We start from the raw sequence: 23,031 nt of genomic DNA on the forward strand, positions 1-23,031 counted from the left end.
TTGCTTGTTTTTGACCACACTTTTGTCTCACGTTTTGGATTTGTCTGCCTTTGAATAAAGCTCTTATCTGCACTTGCTTAAATCTTAAACCCTCATTAAGTGATGGTTAGCAACCACCTTTTTCAATACACGTAAAGCTTTAAAAAAAACGAGTGGGGTTTTACTGGCGTATTTTATATCGTAGAATAAAACATGAAAATATTTTGAGCTTGTTATTCAGACCTTATTTTTCAGGCTTTTAACCAAAATCCCATTCAAAAAACCTATTGGCTTTGGGATGGAACCGGAAGGGCTAAAATGCTAACTTGTTTTCGGGTTTTGGCATTACAAAATGATGTCATCCCTGCGCCACTCTGTGGTGACTGGCTGTAAGTTTAGAAAGCGCTTGATTTGATCTGCAGCGGAGTTTTCTATGAACGGAGGACGAACTTTAAACGTCAATATCGCAGTCGATCATGTTCATGTAATCGTGGGCAGTCAAAATCGTAATCAAGATCAATATTCGAATAATTGTGCAGCCCTACAATATGGCCAAAAGTATGTGGACTGTTGTCCATCACACCCATATGGAGTTCTTCCCGAAACTGTTGCCACAAAGTTAGAAGCACACAGTTGTATAGGATGTCTTTGTATGCTGTAGTATTACAATTTCCCTTCACTGGAACTAAGGGGCTCAAACCTGTTCCAGCATGACAATGCTCATGTACATAAAGCGAGCTCCATGAAGACATGGTTTAGCGGAGTGGAAGAACTCAAGTTGAGTGGCCTGCAGAGAGCCCTGACCTCAACCCCGCCATGGGAATGCCAAAATCCCCACACACACTTCCAAAATCCAGTGGAAAGCCTTCTCAGAAGAGTGGACATTATTACAACAGCTAAATCCATAATGGGAAGATTTTTTTTTATAGTAGTAGCAGGCTCTGTTTTATTCAGGCATTTTTAAAAATAACTTACATTAAAATCTATTTTTTTAAAAAAGAAATCTACAGCAGGTGTGGCTCCCATCAGCAATGTCATGGTGTCCACTGCTCAAACCCCACTCATGTTCATAAAGCGAGCAAAGTGATTCCTGCACCAGTAGAGTGCTGTAAAATGAGTCCTAAAACCCAGAAAACACCCCTGGTTCCATTGTCCTAAAGTCAATAGGTTTTTGTGGTTAACATAAGCTTAAGCTTTTCATGTTTTATTCTACAACATAAAATACATCACTAATACTCCACTCATGGAGTGTCTTGAAAAAGGTGGTTGCAAACAAGTGGCTAAATGGGACTACAGAGGTTGTCGGGGACATTAAACATCATCATGTCGAACAGGTAAACTCATCTGCTACAGCCTCATTGTGTTTATACTCGTGCTCTTGCAAACTATTCCAACTCAAATTTTCCAACTTGAAGATTTCTCAGTTTATAGTATTTTTAAAAACTGTCGGTCACTCAAAAGATGTCAGTGGAAAGTAAAATGTATGTGGTTGTGAATTGTGAAGAACCTTATGAAACCATGTTGATATTTCTGTAAAGCTGCTTTGAGACAATGTCTATTGTAAAAAGCGCTATACAAATAAAATTTAATTGAATTGAATTGAAAATTATTCAATTGATTTAGCTGGATATAAATGGGTTCTGCCCCTGTGGATGAGCCGCCACTGAGGTGGACGGAAACAGAAAGAAACACAGCTGTCCTTAGATCTTTTATACTGAGTTTTAAAGTTTATCTCAAAAATGTATAACTCGAAAAGTGAATAAGCATGAAAGGGGTTGTCAAATGATTAAATGAAAACACAATTAAACAAATAATTTCCACCTTAGAAATGGTTAAACAATGTTACAAGCTGCAAGGCCAAGTAAGTATCTATCCTATGCACTTTTAGAAAAAGCAGAAAAAGATATTTTAATATGGTATGGGTTTAAAATTGTGGACTTAACCTATTAAATATGATTAAACTCAACAGCAATAATTGGAGAATTTTGCGAATGTGAATCTAACACCTTATGACATAAGTTTTCAGTTAGATATGTGAGAAAGATAGTGGCAACACAGTGGAATTACTGATGCTGTGTATGTAATGCTGTAACATGTAAATGAATGTGTAATAAACACGCAAAAATCGAGTTATGCAATAATATACAAAACATGTCCATGTACAGTTTATTTTGAGCACTTGAATAGAGCATTCAGAAAGAATCATTTTGAAAATAATTACTGCCTCTCACATGAAACATATTGCGTTCACTCTGGTTGCTGTTCTGGAAACCAACAAGGAACGACACCGTTGAAAAAGTGCCTTGAGCTAAATATACCCAAATAGCAAAATAATTGGTATAAACAATTCTTTGCTATGCCTTGACACCAACAACAAAAGTTTGCAGTTAGGGATCTATTGGATTTTGATGAGAATTGTGTGACCAAAATGGAAAAACAAAATTGCTATTTTGGAAACAATAGGCTGGAAACAACGTGCAGGAATTTATTCTGCATGTGTGATTCTGTGGCTGCTTGTAACATTCAAAATGTAACACAATTCAGTGGAAAGTATGGATGAAACTGGTGTGATGCAAAAGAGGAAGCAGGTGTACAGTACATGTCAGCACAGATGGTAGAACTATGACTCTAACAACAAAATGTTACATTAGATGGATTAACTTTATTGCACCAACATATGCTACAAAGCATCACATCGGTAACTCTGACTTGATTTCTTGTAACAATGCACTGTTGCATGTAGGGATATCTTCTTGTGCTAAGTGATGGAACTTTACTGGGATTTTCTGCACTTGTGATTCACTTTCTGCTGCTATTGATGTTCCCACATGGACATTCTAAAGCATTACACTTCCATAAAACCTTGCTTCAGTGTGTAACCCTCACCTGCTACTGTAGACCTGTAGCTAAGAGCTACTGCTGTAACCATAATGACTTTACAGTGCTTTTCCAGGACTCTTATGGTGTACTCACACTAGGCCTGATTGCCTTGTACCTTGCCCAAGCATAATTGTCCCCCCTCCCCACTCCCTCGCTGGCCTGCACTCACATTGCACTTAACATTCCGGGTCATTACAATGCGATTTTATGTTTTGAAGAAAAAAGGAAGAAAAGCGATCTCGCACAGCACAATCATAGATCACTAGATGCATACCATGCCTGAGTCCACCTGAACCGTGCCCTAGCCCACCTCTTCAAGCTTTATATTATACAGTTTGACTTTATATCATACAGTTGTAGAAGAGTAATGATTACAGGAATGTTATTCCCATGATGAACATCCTTTCAACACACTTAGTACTATTTGATTGGAATAAACTCCTGTAGAAGTATATTGATCCATAACCCTTCTATATGGTGTCAATCAGAAGAGGATAGGTTCTCTTTTGAGTCTGGTTTCTCTCAAGGTTTCTTGCATCTCCTCAGGGATTTTTTCCTTGCCACTGTTGCCTCTGACTCGCTCATCAGAGTTCTACAGGGTGTGTGGGGCATGGTGGCTTAGTGTTTAGCATGTTTGCCTCGCACCTCCGGTTTTGGGGATTTGAATCCCGCCTCCATGCTTCAGGAGTTCCTACCTCCATGCTCCGGGGGTTTCCTCTGGGTACCCTGGTTTTCTCCCCTAGTCCAAAGACATGCATTGTAGGCTAATTGGCATTTAAAAAAAATTGTCCATAGTGTGTGAATGTGTGGCGACTGTGCATTGTGATGGGTTGGCACTCTGTCCTCTGACTTGTGCCCTGAATTATGTGGACTAGTCTCCAGGCTCCCCCACAACCCTATGAAGGATAAGTGGTATGGAAAATGGATGGATCTACAGGGTGTCTGAAAAGTTAGGAACCGATGAGAGTAAAACTACATATACTTACTTTTGTATTTATTACTTACACCATATGCTGTACATGTTCACTGTTATGCTCTACACATCTTCTCAGCTGTTGTATCATGTGTTTGTGGATTTGCTCAACATATCCTTATAGGTTTATTGATTATCCCTGTATACCCATATTGCTGTAAAGCTGCTTTATGGGACAATATGTATTATTAAAAGTGCTATACAAAAAAAAAATTAATTGCTCATGCCTATATGCTTGATACTCTACTGGGGGTATGTAGCAACGTATGACAGTGACTTGACTCAGTGTACCACCAAGATTCCTGATATTTGGGGAGAGTGCTTGAAAAAGTAAACAAACTGTTCTCATCAGCCAAGCCTCTAGTTAATATAGTTAACAAGACCAAAATGATCCATTGTCAGGTACTGGAGTTGGAAGCAGATGCAATTGCAGATGACTATTTAATAAGTGCAATACACAAAAACTAAGAAGATGAACAAGCACTAAGCAAGCATTGAAACCCACACAGACACTGAGTGAACATGACAAATGCTAGGTAAAGAGTGATACAAGTGTCAGAACTTAAAGACTAATGCTCATTAGTATTCAATGTGACTCAGATGCATGTGATCTCATGCGTAAGGTAGTCCGGCGCTGCTTTCGGCACTGACATGACATCCATCAGCCTTCAAACGCATTACAAAGCTTCAGTCACTTTCTCTTGTTTCACAGTCATCCCTTCCTTAGTGGTAGCACCTATTCTTTTTAGTTCAAGCAACATACTTGCTGCTGAATGATAGCCTTAGATTTAGCAATATGAACTAGGCAAACATGCCGCTGTCAATATTTGATCACTGTTTTGAGAAGTTATATGGGAAGGATAAAGGATAAAGAAATGTGATACCCTTTTATTCTACTGCAAATGTAATAATAATAATAATAATAATAATAATAATAATAATAATAATAATAATAATTTACATGCCAACAATTAAAACACTGTTTAGAAAATTAAACCATTCTAACAAAACAAGGATCAGTAGAATTAATTTGATCATTTGTTCACATTGTGCAAAACTGTAGCTTGGGATATGCATTCACTGATTCTGTGAATTGTGGTGGTTGTCAGATTGTAAAAGATTAAAAAAAAAACAAAAAAAAAAAACAGGAGCATCTCCTGCATCTGCTCTGTTTTAGGACAATGTCATTTATCGCAGTGTGCAACTTACTGTTTAAAACAACTGTCAAATTTTCCAGCAAGGAGGTACCACATAGTGAGGTATCATGTAATATTTGCCATAAGTACTGATGTGAGTTAGCAATCATACCTGTTTTTATCCAGTGTTGCCAACTAAGAACCTTTGTCACTAGATTTGTCAACTTTTTTTAGATCCATTTATGATCCCCTTAATGAAGTGACTTTGTAAACAGATGAAAGCAACTGTCCTGCACTTGATATGGCTCTGATCACCCTTGTCCCCCAACAAACCATCACTGATCACCATTGTTCCTCAATGGCCAATCATTGATCACCATTGTTCCCCAACCACCAGTCACTGATCATTATTGTTCCCCCAAAACCAATCACTAATCACCATTGTTCCCCAACGACCAATCACTGATCACCAACAGATCACCAATTCCCACTGTTTGTCCCACCCTCACACATATTGTTCTTTGCTTTAAACGCCCTTCTTTGCTATAAAATCAAGTTATTCAACCCTCAACAGTTTTCCTTCCTTTTTGTCAACTGATGTGACGCCATGACTTCTTCATCTGGGGACTTTCGGAGCATGTATGCATTTTCCCCTGACACGAGCTGACAAGACTGCTCGTGCACCTATAAGGTGTTCCTTATATGACACAGTTCAGCTATGATCTCAATTATTTTTCTTAATATTTTGTATTAAGAAGAAAGATATTTTTATGTTAACAAAAGCCGGTCGTATTAACAGTGAAGACAGACATTGTAACACACGATTCTGTCATCAGAGTGCAGTAATGTTTACGCACCCATACAGGAAGTCGATGCAATACGTCACTACCTGGTATATCTGACCGGCTTGGTCTACGTGTTTGACGTGTTACAAACAAACATTAATGATTAATCCGTGGGTGGAGGACATGAAGGTATGCTGAAAACAGCGGTAGCTAAAATGCTGAAGTCATGTGTGACGTACGACGCGTAGACGTCGGATTTGAGAAGCATTTCCGGTCACATCACGCCAGTGCTACCGCGCCGCTGTGTAAAGTAGGATCTTGTTTGGAGGCACCGTGTGAGCAGTGACCGAGGATACAGGAAGTGTAAGTGTTTATTTGGGAGACAAAACATCGGATGACAGTTCCCTTACACTACCAGGAAACCATGAAAAGCTGTGAATATCAACAAATAGATCCTCATGCACTCTCTACACCAACACCTGGACACACAATAGCTCCTTCTCCGGGTCCTTGCCAGGAAAAGAAGCCCAGCCGGCTCAAGAGGAAATGGGAAGTGTTTCCGGGAAAGAATCGCTTTTACTGTGATGGTCGGATCATGGTGGCACGTCAAAGCGGTGTTCTCCCTCTCACCATGGGGCTCATCCTCGTCACCAGCGGCTTGTTTTTCGTGTTTGAGTAAGTGCTTGATTGTGTTTGATACTACAATACTACACTTAGGTCTAGTATGGTCTACACTTAGGATCTGCACTTTACCTACATGCTTACAATGCATACATGGCAGCACTGCTGAAAACAACAACTACAATAGAAACCATCACAGAAATTCTAATGGTTTCAACTACAAATACCATTGCAAACCATCAGGTAACCATTAAAACCATTACCATTATTGGTCCTTAATGGTATCCACTAGACATAACATGCCACCAACAGAAGGCAACAAATTACCAGTAGAGACCCACAGGGACCATTACAGTTTCCATTAAAACCAGTACAAATTGTATGATGGTTTCTACAGTTTTTTTTTTTAAACTGTAATCCTTCCCCTCTTTCTTGTTCTCCTAACCCAGTTATCTTCTTATGTACAGTACCCGAGCCTCATATTTCAGTGCACAACTGTCCCTTGACAAATAATCTATAACCTACCACAACATGACACACAGCTGCACAACAATACTGGAACGTTTTTTATTTTTTATTTTATTTATTTATTTTGGGTAATCAGTACTCTCATTTTTGGATATTCACTGTAGACACTAAACTGAGTCATTTATCTACAGGGTGTCCCAAAAGTCTCCATACACAGGGGAAATGAACACTTTTTAACCAAATGTCTTCCAAAAATTTTCATTAAAATAAATAAATATATCTATGACATTATTCTGATGGCTGGATCGGTAAGCTGTCATAAGCTTGCGATTGACTTTAACAGGAAACGTGGTGAGTATATCACACATGTGACAGACTTATTAACAAATTCAAAAAGATTGGAAGTGTTGAGGACGTAGTGGACGTCCACAAACATCCACTGACGAAGATGCAACTGACGTGGTGCTGGCAAACATAGCCCCCTGGGTATGGAGACTTTTTGGACACACTGTACTTTAGAAGACTTCTGGAGTATAGATTTATCCAATAGGCTTTGCCAGTTTGTGCACTCTAACATGCCTTCATTTCATGTCTGTTGTGTTTCTAGTTGTCCTTTCTTGGTTGAACACCTGACTGGCTGCATACCAGTGATTGGAGGAGTCCTTTTTGTGTTTGTGGTCATCTCCCTATTTCAGACCAGCTTCTCGGACCCTGGCATTCTTCCTAGGGCGACACCTGAGGAGGCAGCTGACATTGAGAAACAGATTGGTGAGCACACATAGTCACCATGCTGTCAAATTTATTCATTCAAGTGTAATTATTATTATTATTATTATTATTATTATTATTATTATTATTATTATTATTATTCAGGGATTCAGGAAATGTAACTAAAACAACAAATAAATGATTCATACCCAGGGTGATGGGTATAATGATCTCTGTCTTCTTAAGATAAAATATAATATTTAATTTTTGGCATCCACATTAGAGTATTTGGTCATAACAAATCTTTTAATGTGGATTGCTTTGGATTTTTCTGACCGCACCAGAAAAGATTGTTAGGAAAATATTCAGAATGGTATGCAGAATCCAGACTGGAGCTGATCAGAGGTATTGAAATTGTAGGGTGAGCAAAGGATTTGCAGGTAGAAGAAGGGTGTAGGTGAGATGGAACCTACCCCAAAAAAAAAGAAACTAAATAACCATTTCAGACCTTTTTGAGCCTAAGAAGAAAAGGCCCTATCACCCATAGTACATACACGAGCCTGAGGGACAGTTAAACGACCATAACTGGAGGAGCAAACATCACGTTTTGGAGTGTAATGGGTTAAAAGCTTAACCAAATACTAGGAAGCCAAACCCTGCTAGTTCTTGTATGTAAGCATAAGGATTTTAAAATCTACATGTAACCTGTCAGGGGGGCAGTCAAGATTCTAGTTGCTGAATTTTGCACATACTGTAATTTATTTATTATAGACTTAGAGACCCAGAAAGTAGTGCATTGCCATAATCAATGTGAGAAAATGCAAAAGCGTTGATCAGCTTTTCAGCCACAGACAACGATAACATAGGACAACGATAACATTGCACAATATTGCAATATTTCTGAATGAAAGAAGGATGTGTGAACTAGGGCTGCAACTAACAATTATTTTCATAATCGATTAGTCGGCCGATTATTTTATTTTATTTTATTTTATTTTTCTCGATTAGTCGGATGGGACGAACTTACAGGTTAGTAAAAAAATTGTGTTCCATTTGAGATGATATTACCTTTCTAAAATACATACACTAGACCAGTGGTTCTCAACCTTTTGTGAGATTTGGACCCCTAGCATATTTCGAACAATCCACAAGGACCCTATATATTAAACAGTCATTTCTATATATGTTGCTTTATTTTATTAATATTTAACATTAATAATATTAACATTAAAATTGAATCAAAACATTTCAAGATTTTATTTTTTACATTTTATTGTTTGTGTGACATTTAATTTGACGCTCTGAATTATCCTTTGTTTATTTTATCCATCAATGCAACACTTGAACTTCTCTACCATTCATAGGTTTTTGCAAATTTTCATTTGTAAATAAATTGAAAATAAATCCATCAGTGAACGATATTTGCGAATAAGCAATTTGATTAATTTTAAAACATCTAATTTGAATATGTTTTTATATATTTAACAAAAAATATACATAATATTATTTAAACATTTTTAAAACTTTCCTACGGACCCCCTGCAATTACACCACTGACCACTAGGGGTCCGCGGACCCCGATTGAGAAACACTGCACTAGCCGGGTAGTGCATAGTGTAAGTGTAGAGTAAGTCATTTGGGACACAACTTTAGTATTTACTCTCCGGAGCGTGTTTTCCGAACAGAAGTAACGTAATGAGTAAATCTCCCCCGTGCCGCGTGCAGACCAACTAATCGATAAAGAGGTTCGTTGACAGCGATTTTCATAATCGATTCTTATCGATTTTATCGATTAGTTTTTGCAGTTCTAGTTTGAACCATATTCTGCACATGTGGATCAAAAGACAAACTTGCATCAAATATAACTCCTAGGTTTAAAAAAAAACAAAAAAAACAACAAAGTTTGAAACTCCAAAGCAGAGCCATCCTTTGCTCTATCAGTCTAATATCATGACCAGCTCTCATTGTTCTTATCCAGATGTGACATTTGGTGTGATGCAGTTCTTAGAATGGTTTTCCACAGCCCTTTTGCTAGGTTCAGAATGACCCTGAGGTGGAGCTTTTCTGATATTTGTTTGTTTGTATCCTGGTCAGTAGCTACACCATAAATGGAGTAGGGAACCATTCGCGCACATAGATTAACACACTCATTCACCCGTAAAGGCAGTTTATCTTAACCAATCCACCTACTGTGCTGTGAGGCAGCAATGCCTCCCACTGCACCACCTTGCTGCCCCCTACCTGGAGTTAATGGTGCTCATTTATAATGCTCCACATCCTTTTTTCCCCCATGATACTTATTTTAAATTGTATTTTAGTGCTTTTCCACTTCGCGGTGCAGCACGGCACATTCCAGTAACTTATCCATATCCAGACTTAGTCTTGTGCAGTGTTCATTTTCCCCTGCTCATTATTTTCTATTTTAAAATGATTGTGATAAACGATGTAATTGTCCAGAAACATTGGTCTAACAAAAGACCATTTCAGGTTTAGGGAGTTTAAGGGAAGGCATAAAAGAGCTGTGCAGCTGGAACGACACCAATCACAAAAAAGCTTCAGCTGGATAACAGATTTTTAGGTGGTTCTACCATAATGCTGAGTAAACAGTTAAAAAACAAAACAAAACAAAAAACAAACCATAGTAGTACATTTTGGGTGTAATCCTGTTACAAATCGGCTGTCTAATTTTCACGGTTGGTGGTGAAAAAGCAGGAGTGTGCCAACCCCCCCCAGCTGTTTAATCTTGAGTGTTCAGGTTAATAATGGAGTTCATATATGGCTCATCTCCTGTTTTATTGGGTAGAAGAGGACTGCTCTTTTGCTGTACTCTTTTGCCACAGAATACTCTGGTGTTAAATTGTGAAGCTCCTGCACAAATAATTTAATATCAGAACACATGTTGCCAAATATTATTGCAGTGCATTATTTTGTAGAAACAATAATCTCATTATATCACACAAGCCTATCCTGGCTGAATATCTGTGTCCGCTTTCCATGAAGTAGGAGTTTGGAGGTTGTGCGGTGACCAGAGATGGTGGTTATGATGAGTTAAGGACCATATGAAAGTTAGAAAATTTACGATACTTGATTTTGCTGCAGTTTTTTTTTTTTTACTTTGAGATGCAATTTGTTTTTTGTGCAAATCTGCAAATTGCATGAAATTGTTTTGCATGTCATGTTGGTTGGTAAATAAGACCTTTTAAGCTGTATTCATGTTCGACACATCGAACCGAATGGGAGAGGGCTTTGACGGAATGCGCGTTGTGATGTCACATGACACATCTTTGCTCAAATCTGTGTTAATTAAAAAAAAAATTGCAAGCTCCTCTGAATATTGCAGAGTGTGCTTGATTTTGTGTTCATTTATATGATCAGAAAATTATGAAATCCTGGAGGGACGGTTTAATCCTGCCACTCTGTAACCTTTAACAAAGCCATCTGTAATGAGACCTGTTTTAATTTGAGTGGAAATGACAGAATGGTTGGCAAACTGTGGCAAATAGGGTGCATTAACATATAGTTTCAACCCGAAAAGAGGTTCACATACAGTATTTATTTATTTATTTATTTATTTATTTATTTATTTATTTATTTATTTTTCAGGCTGATCTAGTCACAGAAAATAGAACTGCTTTGTTATGCCCCGTTTCACCTGTTGGATTTTGTGACGAAGTTGTTGCCTTTAATAAGCCCTTGGAATCATGTAATTGTTTGTATATATTTGTAATTTGGTAAAAGAATATCATTTTAACTGATCTATCTTAAGAAAGCAACAACATGGTTGCAATTTTTAGCTCCATCTCAATTCTCATCTATCTCATCTCATCTTTGTGGTCCTGGTCTAAGAATTTCCCTCTACAGAAATATCCTTTGGTAATAAATGCCAAAGCATTATAAGAACATTATACATTATAATATAAAAGATAATTTGCCTTGATGTAATTAGCATCTTTTATATAACTTTGTTTTTGTTTTCGTTAAGAAAGGCTGTTCTCTAACACTGTGCTGTTTGTTTTTTTTTTCTATACAGATAACCCCAACGGTTGTACCTCATCCTATCGCCCCCCTCCTCGCACCAAGGAGGTCGTTATCAACCAGCAGGTTGTTAAGCTAAAGTACTGCTTCACCTGCAAGATCTTCCGGCCGCCACGCACCTCCCACTGCAGCTTATGTGACAACTGTGTAGGTGAGTAATGACTGAACGGCAGGGATGACATTTTCTTTGCTCTTTGGCACTGGTGTCCTCTAGAAAAAGCTTAGCAGTTGAGCTTATGTCTATGGCTTTGTAATATTTGCTAATTCCAATCAAGAGTACTTCATACTGTCCTAAATGCAACATCTGTCTTGTGAAACAACTGTAAACCACGTTATAGATTGTCACTTCTAGTGCACTGCCCAAGTTTATCTTGGTTATACGTAATTTCCTGCTGGCTTCTCAGCTTAAATGGGTGATAACTGAATTTACACAAATGAACCAGTTCAAAAGTTTACATATGCTTCATTATTAATCTTTTGAACAGGATGATCGGTGTAAAGGGTTATTTTGCCTTCTGTAAATGTCTTATGCAGCTTCTGAAGGGCTGTACTAAATAGAAAAAATATATCTTTAAACAAAATAACAATTTGCACTGATCATCCAGTTTACACCCCCTTGGCTCTTAATCTTTCGTGTTGCCTTCTTGAGCATCAGTGAATTTTTGCACCTTTTGTAATAGTCATGTATGAGTCCCTCAGTCATCCTCGGTGTGAAAAGATGGATCTCAACATCATATAGTCGCTGTTGGAAAATGGTCAAATATGCAGAAGATGCTGGAAAAGTAAACAATGTGCAGGACCTGGAGGATTTTTCTGAAGAACAGTGGGCAGTTTAACTGCTCAGGACAAACAAGGGACTCATGAACAACTATCACAAAACGTAAACAGTCGTTGATCATGCAGGTGATGATGCACAGTATTAAGAATCAAGGGTATGTAAACTTTTAAACTGGTTCATTTGTGTAAATTCAGTTATTATTGTGTCTTGTGGACTATATGTAAACATCTGTTATGTGAAATAGCTTATTCAGGGCAGAACTAAATTTAAAAAAAAAACAAAATGCAATTTTTTTTATCCCTCTTTTTTACAACCCCAATTCCAAAAAAGTTGGGATGCTGTCTAAAATGCAAATGAAAACAGAATGCAATGATTTGCAAATGTCATAAACCCACAATATTCACAATAGAACATATAAAACATATCAAATGTTTGAACTGAGGAAATTTTATACCATTTTTTTATACCAGTAATACCATTTTAAGGAAAAAATAAGGTTTTTGATGGCCGTAACAGGTCTCAAAAAAGTTTGGACGGGGCAATAAAAGGCTGGAAACGTAAGTGTTAAAAAAGGTCAGTAACATGATTGGGTATAAAAAGAGTATCTTAGAGAGGTAGAGTCTTTCAGAAGTAAAGATGGGCAGAGGTTCACCAATCTGCAAAAAACTGCATCTACAATTTGTGGAACAATTTCAGAATCATGTTCCTCAACATAAAATTGCGAAGACTATGAATATCTCATCATCTACAGTACATAGTATCATTAAAAGATTCAGAGAATCTGGAGAAATCTCTGTATGGAAGGTACAAGAGTGATAATCAATATTGCATGCCCATGATCTTAGGGCCCTCAGGCGGCACTGCATTTAAAAACAGGCAGGATTCTGTAATGGAAATCACTGCATGGGCTCAGAAACACCTCCAGAACTCACTCGCTGTCTGTGAACATATTTCACCGTGCCATCCACAAATGCTGGTTAAAGTTCTATCATTCAAAGAAGAAGCCATATGTGAACATGATCCAGAAACATCACCGTCTTCTCTGGGCCAAAGCTCATTTAAAATGGACTGAGGCAAAGTGGAAACCTGTTCTGTGGTCAGACGAATCAAAATTTTAATTTCTTTTTGGAAACCATGGACGCCGCGTCTTCTAAACTAAAGAGGACTAAAGAGGAGATGGACCATCCAGCTTTTTATCAGTGCTCAGTTCAAAAGTCTGTATCTCTGATAATATGGGGGTGCATTAGTGCCTCTGGAATGGGAAGCTTGTACATCTAGAAAGGCACCATCAATGCTGAAAGGTATATACAGGTTTTAGAGAAACATATGCTTCCATCCAGATTCCATCCCATCTTTACTTCTGAGAGACTCTGCCTCTCTAAGATACTCATTTATTTATTTATTTAATACCCAGTCATATTAATGACCTGTTGCCAATTAACATAATTAGTTGCAAAATGTTCCTCCAGCTGTTTCTTTTTAGTAACACTTACTTTTCCAGCATTTTGTTGCCATTGTCCAAACTTTTTAAAAATGTGCTGTAGCCATGAAATTCAAAATTACCTTATTTTTTTCCTTAAAATGGTACATTTCCTGAGTTTAAACATTTGACATGCTTTCTGTGTTCTATTGTGAATAATATTGCTTTGAGATTTGCAAATCATTGCATTCTGTTTTTATTTACATTTTACACAGCATCCCAACGTTTTTTTGGATTTGGGGTTGTAAAAACAATTATCATTTTGCAGATGAACTTACTGTATGTATGTGACTGTTAAACACACTGAGAAAACACTAGGTGACAAACAGACTAGACTGACAACTTATGTTGGGAACACTCAGAATGCCAGGTTCTTTATTTTTTAATATTTATTTATTTATTTATTTATTTAGAAGAAACTTAACTGGTGAAAAGATTAAGGCAAATCTGTACCTTCTTGAAAAAGATATGAGATGCTGTCTTTAAAGGTGCAATAGTCAATTTTTTTTATTCCTTACTTATACAAATAACAATGGAAGATATGAAGAACGCTCAAAAAAAAAAAAAAATGCAATACATTAAGCCGTAGCCTTAGCAAAACTGTTTTAAGTCGCTGCAGAAGCCCATTTGGAAAATTGACTTCTGGTCCAGAACGCTTATTTGTGTTTGGATGCGCCTCCTGTCAGTCATATTATAGCCACTATGCTCTACGAGCCGATGTAGATCCTGGGGGGCGGAGCTTCGTGAATATGGGTGGGAATCGTTCACATGTCGAGCACACTTAACCATTAGAGACATAAACCTAGAAACGAAAAAGTCTACTCTTACTTAATGCACCATTAAATTTGGCCTGACTACTTTTGTGAACAAATCCATTGGAAATGAAGTATCGTCTATATTACTTGAGACTATACAGATTTAATCAAGGCTACACCTTATTCAGCTTTTTATTTGATCTGGTTGTCAGTGATGGTTCCTTACTCGGACTAATTAGTTCTGATTTGCCTGTCTGGTTTTAATACCCAGTGTTAGCATTAGGTCACAGGAGTGCTATCTTAATATAATATGAATAAACCTATGTGTTATTTTCCTTTTCTTTAGAGCGGTTTGACCACCATTGCCCCTGGGTCGGAAACTGCGTGGGAAAGCGCAACTATCGCTTCTTCTACATGTTTATCGTCTCGCTGTCCTTTCTCACTGCCTTCATCTTCGGCTGTGTGACTACACACTTGGCTCTGAGTATGTATGCTACTGTTGGCTTCACAGCTTCCCCTCAAACTGAATCCCACATATTGTGTGAACTTTCAGTTCAACCTCTTTCATGATGACATAAATAGCATTGTTACCTTGCTTTGTTCCAGATTGCAGAGACATTTTTGCTTAAATGGTGTGTAGATAGGAGTGGGGGGACGATAGCTGTATTAAACAGAATGGTTTGGTTAATTTTAGTTAGAACAAGGACTGCTACTACAGCAAACTTGGTCTAATTATTTGCAGAATTCTAATGTGGGTTTATATCAAGAAAATATGGTCTAGGAATGGCGTAGCAGCCTTGTATTACTGCTCATCGCTGGCGGTATAGCTATACTACATCGCCTAATAGTGTACTGCTGTGCTCATTGTTGCTATTATGTCCTTTGTATGTCCTTTGCTAAATGTTGGGTGAACTTTGAGACTGTAATCAAAATGTCCTTCCAGTATGCAGACCACTGATTCAGAAATAGTAAGAAATGCTGGCTTGAATGGGCAGTCTCAGCTTGTTGGAGCATCTCCCCAACTGGTTTAAACCAACATCAGCCATTTCACTGATCAACTTTGGGTTCAAGTATAATTTTGTCCATTGGGCTATTGTTGGGCCACCATAGCCAACAGAGTTTCAGCCACCTTTAGCATGGTTGTGTTGAAAAGTGCTCCTTTGCCAACACCAGACCAGCGTCTGCATAACCTTATATAGGAAGAGCCAGCAAAGCTACCCTAGGTAGATGTTGGACCAAGTCAGTTTGCTAGGTAAGACAGTGTTTAGGTTACTTGATCAAACAACTGATGATGATAGCAAAAAAGTGATTAGACGTTAGTTGAAATTGGGTTGTTTTGAGATAAAATATGAAGGGATGCATGAATGTGGTATCAATTACCAACTCACTCCCGTTCAATACCTACCATTCCATCAAGGATTTCCGTATATAGGAGTCTCAGATCCTATGTAGTTTTGTGAAAACTGCTGTGCAGTTAATGATCTGGCAAAACCAGGCTTATTTTTCTTATTCATTTCTAATTTCTTTATATTGCTAGTCTTGAGCCAGAGAAACCACTTACAGATAGTGCTGACTCTTAATGTTTATTAATAACCAGATTATGACCAAATAACTATTAAATATACTAAATATATAAACTGTTTTTACAGGGTCACAAGGAGGACACGGGTTGGTTTTTGCACTCCAAGCGAGTCCTGCTAGATATCCTTTTGGATTTTACCTCCGTTTTGCTACAGTCTCCTGTTTGAAGACACTTGGGTTAAATAATTGATTATCGTCTCATTATGACTCCCCTTTGGTGCAGTTACTGGCTTCTATTTTTACCCTTGTAATAATTAGGCGTGTAAAAGGACATGTGTATAAACTTAATGTAATCTGTTTGTGACTTCAGTCTTTTGTATTTCTCCTTTACTCCTTTCCACTGCTATAGAGTTAGTGGTTTGCTTCTTTTCAGTTTGGTCTATTTTAGGCCTCTCAGGTTTCCATACATACCTGGTTTCTGCTAATCTCACCACAAATGAGGATGTGAGTGTTGTACATTTAATATCTTATGGTCAAAAACTATGTCATTTGAAACCTCGTATTCTGTAATTGAGCCTAGTTTTAATAGACACGATATCCTATAATGGTGATGATTAAAAGCTTTTTTCTCTCTTCCAGATTAAAGGTTCCTGGTCAGGGAAGAGTGGGAATGAGGAAACTGGGAATCCTTACAGTCATAACAACATTTTAAAAAACTGCTGCTCAGTGCTCTGTGGGCCCATGCCTCCCAGGTGAGTGAGCTTGATTAACTGACTTGGACAGTTATGACAGTATGAGATTAGAACTGCATAAGTTATTGAAAGTTTAATACCTTTTTAATGCTACAACATGGGCGACTGATGCAAGTTTTAATACTTGTTGCATTTAAAGAGGTGAACACTAAAGTTCACCATGTGTTTTGCCTTGAATCAAATCAAACTGCACTTGTTAATTTGACTCTGGTTGGTGAGAAGTTACATGATGTGGACAAAAGTTTGTGGACACCTGACCATCACACCCATATGTTGACCTTCTCCACAAATTGTTGTCATGAAGTTGGAAGCACACAGTTGTATAGAATATCTTTGTATGCTGTAGCATTATGAGTTTCCTTCACTGGAACTAAGATGCCCAAACCTGTTCCAAAGCTAGCTCCATGAAGACATAGATTGGAAGAACTCGAGTGTCCTGCACAGAACCCTGACCTCAACCGCACTGAACACCTTTGGGATGAACAGTAACACCAACTGCACCCCAAACCTCCTCACCCAACATCTGTGCATGACTTCACTAATACTCTTGTAGCTGAATGAACACAAATCCCCACAGCCATGCTCCAAAATCTAATGGAAAACCTTTGAAGAAGAGTGGAGCTTATTATAACAGCAAAGGGGGAATAAATCTGGAATGGGATGTTCAACAAGCACATATGGGTGTGGTCAGGTGTCCACAAACTTTTGGCTATATAGTGTGATGTCATGCCCTCAACATTATGAAAAGTTGAATTGAAATAGTGAGAGATGGGAATATTTTGCTTACCTTGCTGATGAAGATGGACAGCTAAACAGATGCTATAACAGAAGTTAACATAGCCTCTGTAACCAAAAATTATGAACTGAAACTATTCAAAGCCCTTGGCATCTGTTATTAAATAAGCTTGTACCATTATTAGATGTTCAAAGTGATATATCTGTAACTATATTTTAATTACAACTTTAAAATCCAAAATCATCTGAACTGATCTGAAGTGTCCGATCGTCTCATGCTGACTGTCTTCCCTCATGAACAGTGCTAGTGCTAGAAAAGCATGTAAGAATGATGGAGAAGAGCTTCAACATCACTTTTATTTTTATATGAAAGTAATAAACATTTCATGGTGTGTTGGTGTATTTTGTAATACACGTAATATCGTCCATTATTTTACTATTGTTATAACCCTATATGAAATACCATGTGAACAGGGTGTCAGAATCCGATTTAAAGTTGGGAGTAATCGAAGTTTCACAGCGTACAGAATATGATGTCATCCTCTTCTTTATGGATTAACTGGACACACCTTTGAGTAACAATTGAAACATGTCCCACTCTTTCTTTCGTTGTCCCAGTTTAATAGATAGAAGAGGCTTTGTGCCGTTAGAGAACGTTGTCCACGCGGGTCCCACAGAGATCGGTTTTCCTGCTGCAAAAAACGACATCAACATGGTAGGACGTGTGTCTGTATCAGGTCATACTCCTCTCCCCATTTCTTCTACCCTAACCTTTCAGCAGTCTCCCCTTCACATTCAGAGCCACTCGACAGCCTGAGTGATCACATGCCTACCCCAAACCAAGCATCTCCACCTTACCTGGATGAACCATAGGAGTCGACTTTTTGTTTTGTTTTTCGGCATGTGAAACGCTGTTCCTATTATTAAATATTAATATCAAAGTCTCTGGGATGAGCTTGGACACAAGGTTCATATTGGTTGTCCTCACCTCCTTTTTAATGTGAGGAATTGCCAATAAATTCAGCTGTTGAGCTTGCTTGACTCGATGTCATGTGACTCCATGTCTTTGCATGTACTTCAGGACTTTGAAATGCATTTTCTAAATGGAAAGAGGAAATGAAATCTGTTACTGTATGCAAAGTTATGTATTTGTGATCCGACTGCTTATAATAAGTTGGGTTGCGTTGATTACTGTAAAGGAAGTACTGTAGGGGCAATACAGCTGTTACTGTATCTGAGATCATGGTATTGCACAAACATGGAATTTAAAAAAAAAATGAGCTAGTAGTTTTTAATCAGTACATTTTATATTGGAACATTTGTTTACATCTTAGCTCAGGGTCTTTTGTACAAGTTTGTGGTTGGTTGATTCACTAGATGCTGCTTTGTGTTTGGGTTTGTCAATCACTGTCAATATTAACGTTAGTGCAGTATTATCTGATGCTTTTGCTCACAAAAGTCACACTGTTTACAGTATTGGAGCATTAAATCAGTAATCCTGTAACTGTTTTATTTTTTATTAATTTTTTTTTTTCTCCCAAGAAACTGGTCAGTTTTTAAACCTCAGAACTAATGCACTATTGAAATACTGCCTTACCAACAACTCACGCTGTCTGCTTGACTGCGTCTATGGCTTTTTAAATTTTTTTTATTCCTGACACAGAGTAGCCATGTTAATGAATCCGAATTGGCCTCCTGTTTACAGTTTGATCAAGTGCTTATGAGTGGAGACTAAGAGATGCGCTTTGCTGTTGATGTTACTCAAATCCACATAGATGCCTTATGTTATATGATTGTGTTAGGAAGAGAAAATCTTTATTTTAAGCCATTTGCATATAGAGAACATGCGGTACTATTTTTAAGAGAACAATACTATGTGATTTGCTGCAAAACAAAGGATGTCCAGCATGTTTGTTATATTTTATACGTCTTTCTAGTTCACTATTGGGTCATGCTGTCTGTTTGTGTGTCTATTTTTTTTAAATCTATATTTCACAAATGTTAAATAAACTTTTTTTTAAAAAAAGTACAATTGAAGTTGTGCATGCAGATTTGTCACTTTGTGTTTTATTTTAGTATTGGTGTATGACCACAATCTCCATTACATTTAGCTCATTTATCCATTAGTGTTGCCACAGTCATAACTATGGGTGTATGTTTAGGAGGATGATTGTCTGGACTTTGCACTGTCCTGTGCCAGTTGATGAATAAGTTGGGATCAGCAGTAGGATGGGGAGGTCAGTAAGACACAGCCATCGGCTTTGGTTCGTTACTTAAGCCGGCATGGCTGGGCTCTGCATGCTGTCTGGCTGAACACAGTGAGCAGCAGTTTCTAAACCACATGGCTGATTCTCACACTGACGAGCCTTAACAGGCCATGCCATCAGATTTCCCTCAGCACTACTCGACATTGAATTTACATCAATTGTTTGGCTGATCAGTGTATGAAACGGGTTATGTGAGGCCGTATCATACTGCATAAGCTTAATATTAGAATATATGAATTTCAAGCCTGCAGAATGTATTCTGCAAGCTTGAAAATCTTAGATTTGTTTTTTGTTTGTTTTGTTCTAAAAATGAGCATCTTACTTTGGCAATGTTAATCTAATTAGTAATGTTTGGTTTGTTATTTGATCTTGACATTATTTTAATGGTCTCTTTTTTTTGTATTTTATTTTAACAATGCAGGGTTGTTTTGTAAGCATTTGCACAATATGTCAGGAGATACTGTACGTATGTACTTTGTAAAGTGACTTATGTGGAAATAGATGCAAGTGCCAGTGCCAGGGAGGAAAAAAGTGCTGATGTCATGATGAAGTGGCGAGTTCATAGAGCTGCTTCATGTGTTATAGTACAGTGCATCTGGAAAGTATTCACAGCGCTTCACTTTTTCCACATTTTATGTTATAGCCTTATTCTAAAATGGATCCAATTCATTATTTTCCTCAAAATTCTACAAACAATACCCCATAATGACAACGTGAAAGAAGTTTGTTTGAAATCTTTGCAAATTTATTAAAAATAAAAAACAAAAAAAAGCACATGTACATAATTATTCAAAGCCTTTGCTCAATACTTTGTTGAAGCACCTTTGGCACCAATTACATCCTCAAGTCTTTTTGAGTATGATGCTACAAGCTTGGCACACCTATTTTTGGGCAGTTTCTCACATTCTTCTTTGCAGGACCTCTCAAGCTCAATCAGGTTGGATGGGGAGCGTCAGTGCACAGCCATTTTCAGATCTCTCCAGAGATGTTCAATCTGGTCAAAGTCTGGGCTCTGTCTCTCAAGGACATTCACGGAGTTGTCCTGTAGCCACTCCTTTGTTATCTTGGCTGTGTGCTTAGGGTCACTGTCCTGTTGGAAGATGAACCTTCACCCCAGTCTGAGGTCCAGAGTGCGCTGGAGCAGGTTTACATCAAGGATATCTCTGTACATTGCTGCATTCATCTTTCCCTCGATCCTGATTAGTCTCCCAGTTCCTGCCGCTGAAAAACATCCCCACAGCATGATGCTGCCACCACCATGCTTCACTGTAGGGATGGTATTGACCAGGTGATGACTGGTGCCTGGTTTCCTCCAGACATGAGGCTTGCCATTCAGGCCAAAGAGTTCAATCTTTGTTCAATCTCTGGTCTAAGAGTCCTTCGGGTGCCTTTTGGCAAACTCCAGTCGGGCAGTCATGTGCCTTTTTACTGAGGAGTGGCTTCCATCTGGCCACTTTACCATACAGGCCTGATTAGTGGAGTGCTGCAGAGAAGGTTGTTCTTCTGGAAGGTTCTCCTCTCTCCACAGAGAGACGCTGGAGCTCGGTCAGAGTGACCATTAGGTTTTTGGTCACCTCCCTGACTAAGGCCCTTCTCCCCCGATCGCTCAGCTCTAGGAAGAGTCCTAGTGGTTCCAGACTTCTTCCATTTACGGATGATGGAGGCCACTGTGTTCATTGGGACCTTCAGTGGTGCAGGAATGTTTCTGTACCCTTCCCCAGATCTGTGCCTGAATACAATCCTGTCTCGGAGGTCTACAGACAATTTCTTGGACTTCAAGGCTTGGTTTGTGCTCTGACATGCATTGTTAACTGTGGGACCTTATATAGACAGGTGTGTGCGTTTCCAAATCATGTCCAATCAACTGAATTTACCACAGGTGGACTCCAGTCAAGTTGTGGAAACATCTCAAGGATGATCAGTGGAAACAGGATGCACCTGAGCTCAATTTTGAGTCTCATGGCAAATGGTATTGTTTGTAGAATTTTGAGGAAAATAATGAATTTAGTCCATTTTGGAATAAGGCTGTAACATAACAAAATGTGGAAAAAGAAGCGCTGTGAATATTTTCCGGATGCACTGTATATAGTATGAACTTGCCTGATCCGTTTCCTCCGTATTACTCATCCCCTGCATGAGTTCTCTCCTAAGTGTTGCTGCCTGCCATGTTTAAACTTGCTTGATTGATGTCTGTGTGCCCCTTTGTCACTGGTTGCCTTAATTGCTTATACTATCACCTCTCTATCCATTTGGATATCTTTGTTTAATCACCTACTTATTTTTCTCTTTCTATCTGTGCTTTCTATTTATCCACACATCCACCTCTTCTTTGCTTCTTTTCTGATTTCCTACTTTCTTTGCATTTACTCTTTGTCCTTCTAGCAGGATACTAAAGGCATGTTGGATACCACCACTTGCTCTCCTCACAACTCCAGTCCCTGTCCTCAGAGCAAGTCTCAAACCTTGGCCGCTCTACCCACCGTCACTCTTTCTCCTGCTCCTGTACAGCCGAAGGTCTCAAAAGTCCAGGAGACGCCGTCCCACAGACAACATCACAAGGGAAAGCGGACCACCTCACAATCTCTTAACCAAATCTACAGTTCTAGTTCCAGCACCAGGACCCAAGCACATTCGTAGCTTGATATGCAAAAAAGACTCCAAGAACCAAGATTCAAAATACACTTCTTTGCACGGATCACCTGTTAAACTACAAGGAAGCTGATTATTCCTAACATTTGCAGTTGTAAATTAGGGGACTCTCTCTGATATTTTAGGGATTCCTGGATGCTTCAGCTTTGCATTGCCAATAATAATAATAATAATAATAATAATAATAATAATAATTAATAATAATAATAATAATAATAATAATAATAAAAAAACGGCCTTTCTGAAGGATGTTAGAAAAACCTGCAGGTCAGATGTTTTCACATAGATCACAAATATGTAAGAAAGATGCTACTGTGTGATGAGGGGAATGAAGAAATGTGTGGATTTGGATATGCAGATATGATCATCTACTTTAAATATTCAGGCTCTGTTATCAGTGTACAATTTATCTCAAAAAGATTGAGGTCCTGACAGTCAAATGGAATGCTTTTGATGTCAGAAGGTCACAGTACACTGTTCAAGTGGTTCAAGTCACGAGCACACTAATG

At 38.3% G+C, this 23,031-nt stretch overlaps 1 protein-coding gene across 5 annotated transcripts; it reads left to right on the forward strand.

Annotated features, from left to right (window-relative positions):
• Positions 1 to 5,821: 5,821 nt before the first annotated feature.
• Positions 5,822 to 22,683, forward strand: zdhhc18b (zinc finger DHHC-type palmitoyltransferase 18b). Of its 5 annotated transcripts, XM_047159169.2 has the most exons (10): positions 5,837 to 6,428; positions 7,450 to 7,610; positions 11,581 to 11,736; positions 14,945 to 15,082; positions 16,248 to 16,299; positions 16,521 to 16,623; positions 16,759 to 16,871; positions 18,225 to 18,321; positions 19,769 to 19,843; positions 22,259 to 22,374. In XM_047159169.2, exons 1-9 carry the CDS (start codon positions 6,148 to 6,150, stop codon positions 19,808 to 19,810), a joined length of 1,143 nt encoding a protein of 380 aa, XP_047015125.1. In that variant the 5' UTR covers positions 5,837 to 6,147; the 3' UTR covers positions 19,811 to 19,843; positions 22,259 to 22,374. The 5 variants fall into 5 exon arrangements, with proteins under 5 accessions (XP_053540224.1, XP_047015124.1, XP_047015125.1 ...); XM_047159168.2 differs by lacking the exon at positions 19,769 to 19,843 and having other exon boundaries at positions 5,831 to 6,428; positions 22,256 to 22,623; XM_017482454.3 differs by lacking the exons at positions 19,769 to 19,843; positions 22,259 to 22,374 and adding an exon at positions 18,388 to 19,638 and having other exon boundaries at positions 5,838 to 6,428.
• Positions 22,684 to 23,031: the final 348 nt, after the last annotated feature.

This window comes from Ictalurus punctatus, chromosome 12 (genome assembly GCF_001660625.3).
Source record: "Ictalurus punctatus breed USDA103 chromosome 12, Coco_2.0, whole genome shotgun sequence".
Classification (NCBI taxonomy): Eukaryota; Metazoa; Chordata; class Actinopteri; order Siluriformes; family Ictaluridae; genus Ictalurus; species Ictalurus punctatus.

Excerpts from the sequence above, each read along its gene's own strand:
- zdhhc18b (XM_047159168.2), top strand. The coding sequence starts at position 6,148 with ATGACAGTTCCCTTACACTACCAGGAAACCATGAAAAGCTGTGAATAT. Across the intron at positions 15,083-16,247 it reads GACTACACACTTGGCTCTGA|GGTCACAAGGAGGACACGGG; the intron begins GTATGTATGCTA and ends CTGTTTTTACAG. Across the intron at positions 18,322-22,255 it reads CAAAAAACGACATCAACATG|CAGGATACTAAAGGCATGTT; the intron begins GTAGGACGTGTG and ends TTGTCCTTCTAG.